At 42.9% G+C, this 13,310-nt stretch overlaps 1 protein-coding gene across 2 annotated transcripts in view; it reads left to right on the top strand.

Annotated features, from left to right (window-relative positions):
* Window positions 1–13,310, top strand: part of RALYL (RALY RNA binding protein like) — a 666,364-nt gene that overhangs the window by 526,024 nt on the left and 127,030 nt on the right. For both annotated transcript variants that reach the window (XM_029591573.1, XM_029591574.1), the window contains exon 6: window positions 6,701–6,873. In XM_029591573.1, coding sequence (XP_029447433.1) covers window positions 6,701–6,873 — 173 coding nt within the window. The remainder of the gene's footprint in view (window positions 1–6,700; window positions 6,874–13,310) is intronic.

Below are 13,310 nucleotides of genomic sequence, written 5' to 3' on the forward strand. Positions count from 1 at the left end.
ACAAGTGGTGCTTTTCAGTCTTATCTGGCTAAGTATCGCTTCTTAGCTGGATAAATCGTAACTTATCTGAATAAATGCTGCTCTTATCTGGATAAGTTCTAACTTGCACAGCTTGAGGTTTTTACATACATGAGAATGTTTGCGTGCCAATGTACTCACATTTTATAATCTGCACATCTGTTATAAACTACTGTATCAACTTTATGCGTGCCCATATACATGTGTATATAGGCACGCCTGAGCAGTTTTGAAAGTTATCCTCTTAGGTTAAGCAATTCCATTACAGGCCCATCCCACTGGCAGCCAGAGAAGAGACAGAAGAGCCTGGTGAGGCTGCTGGCAGAGTTCATACTGCTGATGGCCAAAGACAGAGGGACTTGGCAGGGCTACCGGTGGAGCAACCAGCAAATCCCATTCTAGAGACAACCAAATATGAAAGGGAGAGACCCAGCAGGTCCCTGCAGCAGCTGAAGAATAAATGGACTGGCATGAGTGAGAGATAGCATCTGTAAGTGAGAGTCAGGGAGTGTGTGTGAATGATAGAAAGATGAAATATGTATATGTGAGTGAGAGAGGGTGAGCATTTGTTTGCAGGAGAGATAAGAGAATATATGTGTGTGAGTAAGTGAGAGAGAGGAAGCATGAGTGAGTAAGCATTTGAGTGTGTGTGAGTGAACATGTGTGTATATGTAAATGAGGGAGAGAGAGAGTAAGGGTCAGAGTGAGAATGTGTATGTTTGTGAGAGAATGTGAGAGAGAAGGAGGATGTGTAAGGGAGCCTATGTGTGTGTGAGTGTGTGTGTTTGTGTGCAAGTGAGAGAAAGAAGGATTGTGTGGGAGTAAGAGTGAGCATAAATGTGTGAGAGAGAGTATGAATGAGAGAGGGAGCATATATGTGTGTGTGTGAGAGAGAGAGAAATGGAACATGTGTGTGTGTGTGTGTGTGTATGTGTGTGTGTGTGTGTGCAAGAGAGAATGAGCATATGTGTGTGTGTATGAGACTCTTAATCCCTGGGGGGAGGGATTCTTTTTATGGGGGGAAGCTCTCGCTTATGGCCCAGACAATGTTGTGCTGCTCCCAGTGTGTGTGTAGACTATAGGTGCTTCCCATGAGGCTGTAATAAAGTAGGCAGGACTAGGGTCTGGGTGTTAAAATAAGAATTTACTGATTTTTTATCAGAAATTAAAGTCAATTGTCCAGAAATGTGAATTTACATCTGATTGATGGTACAAGTGTATTTTCCTCTGTAGGAAGGTGTCCTTGAGTCAGACCTCTGGGTAGAGCTCCCATGGTAATTTTAATGTGCAAAGCTCACCCAGCGACTATCTGGGAATCCTATTGCAGGGGTTACCAACTTTATTGCAAAAATCCTAGCTAAGTTCATCTTCTCCTTGGAAACCCAGCTCATCCTGGTCCCTTGGTTGTAGAGATTCGATTGGGGTTTCCTGCTCTTGTTTTTCCATCCTTAGTTATTTTCCTAGGGGGACTTCTCTTGGAGAAAAGTCAATGGGATCAGGCTAGTTCTCAGTACTGCAATCCCAGTGGTGAAGGAGGATCTAAAAACCTCCCCGCTCTGCTCAAGTCCAAAAAATACTTCAAAAGCTAAACTGGATACATCTTCTGCCTTCACTGTCTCACACAGCAGGATCCATCACTGGTGCTTGCCCACCTAGAGTAGGATCACAGGTCTTTGGTCCCCTGGTGAGAGCCTTTTCACCCCAAAAGGATATCAGGCATAAAAATCTATCATGGCAGGTAAGCAGACTGATAGCAGCAAGAACCCCTAAGGTGATATATAAGGGGCATGGCAGGTAAGCATGTAGCAGCAAGACCCTTAAGATGGTATATTATGGATATAGCAGGTAGGCAGAGTGGTAGCAGAAAGAATCCTAAAGTGATACATTGCATGGTAGGTAGATATGTGGCAGCAAGATCCCTAAGGTTGTACATCTGAGGCATGGAGGTAGGCAGAGCAGCAGCAAGGCCTTAAAGATGCTTTTAGTTATCTTGCCACTTGCATTGAAATTCTGGAATCTCAAGCAGAGGTAGATTGATTTTCAAAAAGATTAGCTTTTCCATCAACTCTGGCGATAGCCTTGAGCGATGAAGGCTCATGATGTATCCATCATTGAGAAGCCAAAGAAAATGATGTGGAGAATAAATCCACACTCAGTTTATAATCACACAAAAGATGAGTATAGAGAAAATGAGATAGTCCTTACAAGTTCATAGTCTTTTACATCTTTATTCAAAAGAAACTCCTAAGTTTTAAATTGATTAGTTGATACAATCAAAAATTGTCCCCTGACATGGACACCATGCTTCACCCCAAAGGCTGCATCAGAAGGGCAAGAAGCCAAGATTCATATACTAAAAAGAAAACAAACATAGTAAGGTAAGGACACAATAGAAACAAAGCGGATACATATAGCAAATCACAAAGATAACATACCTCTCATAGGTATATTCTACTATTCAAAGGAGTTCATTTCAAACACACAATTAAGTTATTTAAAGGCACCAAAAATTGGCGCCAAAAAATCAACCAATCACTCTCAGTCGGAAGGTGCAGAGATCGGCCAATCAGAGCAAATGATGAGATCATGACTTACAAACTAAGCATAGGATCACCTGATGCAGAAAACAACAAATCTAAATACATATGATGTCACAATTTAGAGGCCAAACGTAAAAGCAGTAGTGAAAAGACTAATACACTAGCATGAAAACATAAATGCTGTATATAGTTTGTACAAAAAATATGAACATATGGACATTAAATAGTCCCCTAACTCAGGGATTAAATGACAAGAAACATTTTAATTGTATTGGTTGATATATGAGTGGAAATCCAAAAGGGCTTAACAGAAAAGACAACTATATAGCCTAGATAGAATATTATAGCAGGATGCAGTAATGTTTGTTGTGCAGGAGATGGACCCTTGGGCTGAGGTGGGGTTGACGCTACCCGTAGGAGGGATTCTATGGGTCCCCACCGTCGGCAGGTGGAGTGGGCTGACTGACGGAGGCCGGCTGGAGCTTCGCCAATACCAGCCCTCGTTCCCCGCAGATTGAGCCTTTGGGTACTGGGGCCAGCTGGAGTTAAGTGGGCCTCCATATGTAATCGTCGACAAGAGGATGGGGAGGTCAGCCCAGAGGCAGCAACAGCAGAACTGAGGAGTCTGTACTGGACAAGGCGGAATCCCGGAGACCCGGGCGCCAATAGGAGCCAAAGTCTGACAGGGGGTGCCCAAGCAAGAACAGGCCAAAGCCTGAGGGGCCAAGTCCAGGACGCAGACAGTATGAGCATCGTAGAACAGGGTAAAGTCAGGGCAGGTGGCACTCAAAGAGCGATGGCAAGGCTGAATTCAGGAGAGAAGTCCAGGAGAGAAGCAAAAACATGGTCAGGCGAAGCAGAGGTCTGGACTAGGAGATGATCAGTAGCGTGGTCAGGCAAAGCAGAGGTCTGGACTAGGAGATGATCCATAGTGTGGTCAGGTGAAGCATAGGTCGAGTCCAGGAGAAGATCAGGCCGTAAGGAAAGCTGGGAACCTGGAACACAGGAACGAAGAAGACAAACCAGGAACAGGAACTCGAGGAGAACAGGAACAAGGAAAATGGAGGAATCACCAGGAGGCAACGAAGTACATGACCAGCATGGAGACTGTTGCAAAGGCGACTAACAGGAGCTGAGCCCAGCCTTATATACCGGAGCTTAAGCGACGTCATCATCTGGAGCCACGGCCAAGTTCCCGCTGCAGGCCCTTCAAAGGAAGCAGAGATGTGCGCGTGCGCCTAGGGAGAGGTATGGCACTGGATGGCGGCATCTCTCCGCAGACCATGTGGAGAGGCCCGCCACGGAGCACAGGAGTCTGCCATAGAGCCAAGAACGCTGGGGATGCCCCAAGGATGGAGCCGGCAGCCTACAGCTGTGAGAGAAGTGGAGCCAGACATTGGATTAGGCTGCAGAGGGTAAGAGGGCCTGGTCGCGGGCATGCCGCGGCTGGCACATGCAACAATGTTCCCATATATCCAAGTTAAATCAATTTATAAAAAGTGTACCCATTCTATATCTGAATTTGAGACCATGTGGAGATAATGTCGTCAGAGTGAAAATCCATTTTTGTTCCCTACTGATTAAAATTTTCGAAAAGTCTCCACACCGTAAAAGAGGGGTTAGTAAGTCAACAAAAAATTTCAGATCAGCAATGGAATGAGAGGCAGACAGCCAATGTGACACTAAAGAAGCCTCCTCCTATGATGTCCGAATACAGGAAAGATGTTCAATTATACAAGTTTTAATCAACTGTGTAGTTTTGCCAATGTACAATTTTTGACAGGGGCAGATGATAATGTAGATTTCACCTGTGGATAAGCACATAGTAGTAAACCAGAGGGGCATATTCCATGTTGGTAATCATGTGTCAAAAAGATGATATTAAAAGTCAGTGTACACATATTGTGCAAGGCCCACAGGGGTGGTGACCCGGTGACAAAGAGTTTGGCGCTGATTGAGAGCATAATTCGGAGTGTTCAAGGAGATCTCATAAGTTCTTTCCCCAATGGAACATGAATCTTAATGGACCATTAAACACATCTTGCCATGATAGCATCGGCCAGTGGTGTCAGTAATAGAGCTAATCTCTTTCACATGTGCAGAATATGATAATATACAATTCACATTGTTCGATGATGGTGGAGATTATGATTGAAAAAGAAGGTACCTATTAATGTACAGTGTCTGTTTAAATGCACGTTTTAACACCCAATAGGGATAGCCCCTATTTATAAAGCGGAATATCATGTCCTTGGCTTGCACTAAATATTCCTCCTTCATGGTACATATTTGAGTTTGCAAAATAAGATATTTAGCTAAGTATGGATGTGCTTTAAGTAGGGTTAAAGTTAGCTGGGAGCCAACTGTGGTGATTAATCAAGCTTTCCTTTGAGCTTTTACAGTTTAGTTATCAGAAGCAGGTCAAAGGTAAAGGGTTGTGCTAAATAGAAACTAGCATTAATAGAATATAGTTAGAATATATGGTATCTAGCAGCTGTAGAAAAACTTGCTCAAGGCTGTACTGTCAGACGTTTGGCTCCATAGACAGGATACAAAGGGAATGAGACTTAAAGTCAAGAAAGAAAGATGTTCTTACTTTCTTAGTTGTGCAAAAGATAAATATATAGATGTTGAAGAAATAAGTCTGCTTTGAAAAAAATAGATGTAATGATGTATGAGGTATGTTGCTGGAATAAAATACAGAAATGAGATTGTGATTGGTCAAGCTGATCCAAAATGCTGAGATAAGTGAATCATGCTAACTTTGTAAAGGTGTAAGAATCATGCTTTATCCTTGTTAGAATCAGGAGTTGCCTCCGTCACACTTCTCTACATATGCATATCAATAAAAGTAATTATTTACTGTAGATAACTTGGGTGTGATTTTTATTCCATCTGAGTAAGGAGGCAGACCAGGGATCTAAAATTGTTTGGAGTTTTCCACACAACCAAAAAAAAAAAAGACCTTAACTACAGGCTTGAAGGCCCGATACCCCATCTCACTAAAGGAGTAGAACTAATGTGGGCCATAGTACTCTCACCTCTTCTCTTCCTGCCAAACTCTCCTAAAAATTTAATACATTAAGTTATCATCCTGAAGATCTTCCTCACCTCCTCCCCAAGTTATGAATTAATCCTTGGCCTTTAAACCTCCTCTGAAAGCCCACCTTTTTACCCACTAGGTGACCCAGAACCAGTATTCCCTTTATTTTTCCAAAGGTATGTGTGCTAAAATTTTCTTTTGTGCAATGTTTTATACACTAAGTTAAAACGTGTGTGCTTCGAACCAGTTTAATGCAAATATCATCATGATTTCTTATGTGCACTATGTTTTGCCATATGCAGAGTTTTCACGACCTATGTGCACTCCATAAAAGGAACAGTGTCCAGAACCCTTCTGCCCCAAAACCTCTAGTCTGCCAGAAGAACATTAGGATCATTATGTTCCAGTTGTATCCAGTGTTGCTTTGACAGCAATACTGCTAGTGTAAGCTAACAGCATTGATGCCTGAGCGCATACGACAGCAATTCTGAATGCTACCAGGCGCAAGACAATTCTATCATGCTCTTAGCTGCCTGGGGTTTTGGAGACACAGATGGGGCAGGAGAGTTCCAGATCACCTAGTGGGTAGGAGACTGGGTTTTCAGAAGGGACCAGAGAGAGATTGGGAAAATCCGCAGTGTTTAAATCTTTTCAGGAGCTTTGGGGAAGGGTAGGATGGGAGGATGTGATGGCCTGCATTAGTTCTAATCCTTTAACCTTCTGGTGCTGGGAGATTGGGCCTGCAATTTCTTTTTTATTTGTTTGTTCAGCACTTAACTGGCTATATTTTCAATAAAGTCAATTGGGGTTAAAGTTATTTTGGGACACGTGCTCAGGTAACTTTAAACCTAACCAGCTATATTCAAACCTAGCTGGTTAGGTGTGAACGTTATCTGATTAGGTATACCCAAATGGCTTTGAGTATATTCAGTGGGACAATTTTTCTGGCTAACTTATCCAGTTAAGTTATCCATTAGATGCCGTTCTGATTATTAGCCTCTGTATCTTTTGTTAGAAGGGATTCCATCTCCTGGAATAGTTTATTGTAAAGTTCATATAAAAAGTAATTGGGTTCTTAAATATATGACTTTTCTTACAGAAGCTCAGAAAAAACAAACTGAAGATACCACAGATTTGATTCAAGAGGAATGCATTTCAGAAAATGCAGATAATTCCACAGAAGAACCTGTCGAAGGAGGGCCAGATGTAGATGGAGGCGAGATTACTGATGGAATAGAGGAGGATTTTGATGAAGATGGAAGCAATGAGCTGGTAAGAAATGAATATAATTTTCTAACAGTAGACATTCCATTTCCCTAATCCATTAATAGTGAGAGCCAGGATTAAATGTCATTAATCACTAATGGTTACTAAGAAAATTATTGTATGTACTTGGCCAAAATTGCAAAAATATTCAAAGCAGAGATTTAAAAGTATGATAATGCTAGAAATTCAGTTTTATCCTATAAATTGCAATCTTCAAGAGTACTGGAAATTGGTCATATAACACAATATATTTTCACATAGTAGAAGACAGTAGGCAGCAAGAACTAATAAACCAAAGCTAATCATTTCCTTAAAGCAACAAATACAAATATTTAATGTATCAAAAGCTATTAATTTAACTGTCTTATAAACTATGATCTCTGCTTACAACTGTGAGAATAATTTCAAATAAAAGTTAACTTAGTGGTCTGGCCTAATGACTCATTGGTAGGGCTGTGTACAGCCATGTGAAAGGTGCCTGGTTTGATATCTGATTTAAGTCCTCTGCTTCCTGGTCAGGTGGAGGTGGGGGTACTATGACAATACAATCATAACCTCCATGGAGGAGGGAGGAAGGAATCAGTCATGGTCATTACTCAAGAGTGACACCTAGTGGCTGGATTTCAGTGTTCTAGGAGCCCTGGTACATGGCCCCTTTGCCAGACTGTTGCTGCAATGACCAGTCTAGGTACATTGGGAGATATAAAAATAGATGATTATGAATGAAGGCTCATGGCACCAGGATCATAGCTCTTGTTCCAAATGAGATAGAGGCCCAAAGGAGCAGCAGAAAATTGCCAGGTCAAAAAGAAAGTGAAATTGGACATTCTGCCAGTTCTACTTATATGTGAAACCAAGTTCAAGGCAAATTCATCTTTTATTTTTGTTCAGTTTTTACCTGAAATTAAAGGGAGTACTTTGTAACAATATTTTGATCAATAAATATGTCTTTGTATAGGGAAAATCTAGAGAGAGAGAGGGAGGAAGGAAGCAAAGGGCTCATCGAAACATAGAAAGTGACGGCAGAAAAGGACCTTACAGCCCATCCAGTCTGCCCAGCAAGCTCCCATAGTTATCAGTTTCCCATCCTACCAGTTACTCAGACCACCAAGGTCCGGGCTCTTGGTTACCATTTGAAACCAATTTCCCTCCCCGACCCGCCATTGAATCTGAGAGCAATGTGCAATGTTGGAGTTGCATCGGAAGTGTAGTATCAGGCTTTTGGTTACGGGTAGTAACCGCCACATCAATCTAGTTACCCCCACCAAACAAGTTACCCCCATGCCCATGTGTTTTCTCAGACCATAAAGTTCAAAGTCTTTGTTGGTTGTTGTCTGAATCGAATTCCTCCTTTCCTCTTTTCCCCCTGCCATTAAAGCAGCGAGCAATGATGGAGTTGCATCACATTCTGAAGTCTATTTGCTAAGGATAGTATCTGCCACACCAGCAAGTTACCCCCATGCGATGGCTTATTTGTTAAGGGTAGTATCTGCCACACCAGCATGATACCCCCATGCCTTATTTCCTTCCCCTTTCCCTCCCCCTTGCCTTTAGAGATCCACAGTGTTTATCCCATGAACTTTTGAAATCTTGCACCATTTGTCTTCCCCACTTCCTCTGGCAGGGCATTCCAGGCGTCCACCACCATCTCCATGAAGAAATATTTCCTGAAATTGCTTCTGAGTCGTCCTCCCCAAAGTTTCATTTCATGATCCCTAGTTCTATTGGATTCATTCTAGCGGAAAAGGTTTGTTGTTGATTGTTCATCATTAAAACCTTTCAGGTATCTGAAGGTTTGTATCCTATCTCCTCTGCTCCTTCTCTCCTCCAGGGTATACATATTTAGGTCTTTCAACCTCTCCTCATAAGTCATTTGATGAAGATATTTCACCATTTTGGATGCCCTTCTCTGGACCGCCTCCAACCTGTCTCTGTCCCTTTTGAGATACAGTCTCCAGAACTGAACACAGTACTCCAGGTAAGGTCTCACCAAGGACCTGTACAAGAGGATTATCACTTCCTTTTTTTTTTTCTTTTTACTAGATATTCCTCTCTCTAAACAGCCCAGCATTCTTCTAGCTTTAGTTATCTTCTTTGTGACATTGCTTTGCCATCTTTAGATCGCAAGACACTGTCACCCCAAGTTCTCTCTTATGTTCCGTGCACAGCAGCGCTTCACCCCCCTATTGCATACAATTCCTTCAGAATACCACATCCCAGATGTATGACTCTGCACCCTTGGCATTAAATCCCAGTTGCCATATCTTCAACCACTCTTCAAGCTTCCTTAAATCACATCTTATTCTCTCTACTCCTTCCGGTGTGTCAACTCTGTTGCAGATCTTATTATCATCAGCAAATAGACAAACTTTACCTTCTGTCCCTTCCGCAATGTCGCTCACAAAGACGTTGAACAGAACCGGTGCCAACACTGATGCCTGCGGCACTCCACTTACTACTGTTCTCTCTTCAGAGTAGGTTACTATTTTTTTTTTTTTAATTCTTTATTTATAATTTTCAAATTTACAAAATAAAAGAGAATTTATATGAGTAAAGACTTATGAGAAAAAAAAAGAGAAAAGTATATCGCAAATACATATTAGATAACAATGCCAGTAGATAATTACTATAAACTTGCCTCATATTATCTTAATTGAAATTCCAAAATGTACAAACTAATCAAAGTACTTTACTTTTATATAATTGTATATAATCATCCTTCAGCAATAATACAGAGGAGGGCAAGTGAAATCAAACTGAGAGACTCTATAGAAATTCCTTATCTTAGCAGTGGCATATAACATAGACTAAAGTGGAACCTGATACAATTAACCCTCAATATTGACCGGGGAAGAAGTGGTTGGTCTTCTGGCCTCTATAAATTGGCGAAGTTGTTCTGATTGAAAAAAAATAAAACAGTCATCCCCTTTCTTGATTAAACATTTGCATGGATATCTAAGCGTGAAAGCAAAACCAAGGGATACAACATCTTGTCTCAAAGTTAGAAATTCTCTGCGTCTTATTTGAGTGACTGGAGCTAAATCTGGGTATATTCTTATTGTTTGACCATAGAAATTCAAGGGAAATTTTCTAAAGAAATTACGCATAACATTATTTAGATCATACACAGAAATAAATGCTACCAGTAATATTTTCCTTTCCAATACATCTGTTTCAGAGTTTTCCAGGAAACTAGTTAAATTTAAGGGAATAGCAGGTGTTGGCAAAGGCCCTGCAGCAGCAGGTCTATTACTACTATTTAAAAACCTACAAAAATTTATAGACGGCATATTCTCTTCCGTAAATTCCAGTCCTTCTCTAAAAAGTCTTTTCAGAGTGGTAAAAGGGATTTCCCCAGCAATTTTTGGAAAATTCATAATACGTAGGTTTAAATGTCGGATGTTGTTTTCCAAATTTTCCAAACGTTTAGAACAGGCCATTTGTTCTTTTATTACTGCTACATTGACAGCTTGTAGAGAGTGAATTTTATTTTCATTCTCTGCCATTTTATTTAATGTCTCATTTGCCTGTTCTTGTACTCCAGTGATTGGACATTGTAATTCAGGGAGTCCATTTTTTTTTCAAGCCGTTTTATAGCTTGGCCTTGACCAGCTACCAAATCCCAGAGTGACTCGAGTGTCACTACCCCCGGCTTAGATGTCGAAGTCGAAGGTATGTCTCCCACACCATTAGTTGTTAAAGACTGACCTCGGTCCACCGAAGCTCCCTCGATATCCTCTGCGAGGTTTGCCTCCGGAATCGAGGCCCCTGAGGCTCCAGCTCCCGCTGATGCCTCCGTTTCAAGGCAGGGAGCCCTCTCCAGCGTTTGCCCGCTTCCTGGATCGACCTCCACATCCCCGGTCGCTTCTGCCGCGTCATCGACATGCGACCAGGAAGTCTCTCCATCCGGGTCTCGCTGTGCCGGGGGTGGTCTAAAGTCCGGGCTGAGAGAAGCCTCGTCCGCAGGAGCTCCCCGTTCTCCCCCACGGGTGCTCACACCGGGTTCACCGGCGCTCTCTACTTGTTCCAATTGGCTAAGAAAGCGGATGATGTCCAGTTGCCCGGTGGAAGGTAAGGTCTCCGGTGGGAAGATTCTTACCTTCCCCTTTCTTTTCGAAGGCATATTGAAGAAAGGGAAAAAAATCTTTCAAGAGGAATAACCGAGCACCGCCGTTCAGAGCCGCGTCTATGCCGCCATCTTGCCTCCCGTAGGTTACTATTTACCATCACACTCTGTCTTCTATCCGGCAACCAGTTTGTAATCCACGTCATCACCTTAGTACTCCCTCCCAAACTTCTCAGTTTGTTCACAAATCTTCTATGTGGGACCGTATCAAAGGCTTTACTAAAATCCAAGTAAATCACATCAAGCACTCTTCCCTGATCCAGTTGTCTAGTCACCCAATCAAAGAAATCAATCACATTTGTCTGACACTACCTACCTCTGGTGAATCTGTGCTGATGTGGATCGAGCTAGTCACCATATTGTAGGTATTTTACAATCCTTTCTTTCAGGAGAAGAAGCCAGTTTAAGATATAATTCTTAAAAGAAACCAGAATAAAGAACTGAGATAACAGTTAATTTTTGTGTTACATATCTGAAGGGGGTAACCTGCATGAATTAGCAATTACAGCCTTAAACAGAAGGCATGGAGTAACCTGCATAAAGTGGCAGTTATAACCCTAAACACCTTGCTCGGCAAACTGGATGGAACGTTTGGCTTTTATTTGCTATCACTTACTATGTTACTATGCTATCAGCTTATTTATAATGTGCTTAATAGTAAACCTTTAAGTATAGCACAGGCAATGAAAAAAACCCCATAAATATATAATTTCATGGCATCAAAATTCATTATACAAAATGTAGCATAAAATCTTAATACATATCATAAAATAAAAAAGCATTTAATTAATCCAGCTAATTTAGCAAATTACGGGCCAATTTCATCACTCTTTCCTAGCAAAATTTACTGAAGGGGCTGTATTGCGTCAGCTAACTACATACGTGGTGTTGCGCTCGGGGGTGGACCCGGTCCTGTGGCAGGACAGGGACAGGCCACAAGGGGCAGAGCAAGGAAGGAGACAGGCAGTGTAGATCTTCACCACTGGAAGCCTGAGGTCCCCCCAGGAGGAGCCCGTAGGGACCTGGGCCGCTGGGACTTAGGTGGGCCTCGCAGGGTCTCCTGGGAGAGTCAGAGTCTGGCGTGCCCACAGACACTGGGAGAACGCTATCGGGTTCGAAGCTGGAAACAGGTTGGAGGAGAGCGAACCAGAATAGTGTTGGTGAGGACAAGGATAGGGACAGAGCCAGAACCAAGCAAGGTCAGGCGAGCAGGGTCAAAGTCCAAGAATCATTCCAAAGAGTGTTCAACGAAGGAAGGGTCAAGATCCAGAATGTTGTGTTCGTCAGTTCCCGACGCCCTCTATCCATCCTCCTCACCTCTTGGCGCCTCCCCCTTTGCCCGTGGGAAGATTGGCTGCTGCGGTGTTTCTTGCCGAGGTCCTCCGGTGTCCCCGGACAGGCTCCATGCTGCTGACCGCCATGTTTCCTGGAGGCCTAAAGGCGCGCATGCGGCACAGCCCCGACTGAAGTACCAGCAATGGCGCGAACCTCAGGGGCTTCCCTCGAAGATGACGTCACCCGCAACAGATATTTACAGTCTTAGAATTTGCTAACAGATTGAGTTAGCAAGGGATAGGCGTTTCGTTACCTACGCTACTCTGCCTCCTCGGACTAACCAGGGGTGTCCGCTCCTCGGGGGCCTCTCTCTCTCTCTTACTTTGTAGATTGCAGTCTGGAACTGGTACTCGCTCCGCGAGGGCCCTTGTTCCCGGCCTTCTTCAAATTCACTTCTGCCTGGAAGTCAGCACTGCCTACTACATCTGTGAGTTACCATCGCTCTCTCAGAGCTTTCCCTGGAACCAGGTATTCACTCCTCGAGGGCCTATACATTCCAGCTCCTGGGCATCTATGAGACATTGTGTGAGTCTTACCATCAGGTTTGGTATATGAACTCTGCTTACCCTGCCTACTCACTATATTTCAGTTTCTCTACAGCTCAGCCTCCAGGGATCGCTGTTTCAGCTTCTGAGGGTCTACAGCCCAGCCGGGCATTCCAGCTCACTACTACCATCTCTAGTGGTTTAGTATACTGTCTAATAAAAGAACTAATGTGTGTCTGTCTCCATTCTCTGAGCCTGACCGGTGGTTCCTCTCGGGGTCTTCCCCGGGGGGGGGGGGTGGTCATCTTTCATTGGTCCAAGGATCCACCCACAACTCTCCTAAATACTAGAGATGTGAATCGTTTTTGAACGATTAAAATTATCGTCAGATAATTTTAAAATCATCCAAAATCGTTAGAGTGCACGATACAATACAAATGCCCCCGATTTATCGTCAGGGGCATTTGTATTGTATCGTTAAATAGGGCGCGAGAAAA

The sequence above is a fragment of the Rhinatrema bivittatum genome, chromosome 2 (assembly GCF_901001135.1).
Source record: "Rhinatrema bivittatum chromosome 2, aRhiBiv1.1, whole genome shotgun sequence".
In the NCBI taxonomy this organism is placed as follows: domain Eukaryota; kingdom Metazoa; phylum Chordata; class Amphibia; order Gymnophiona; family Rhinatrematidae; genus Rhinatrema; species Rhinatrema bivittatum.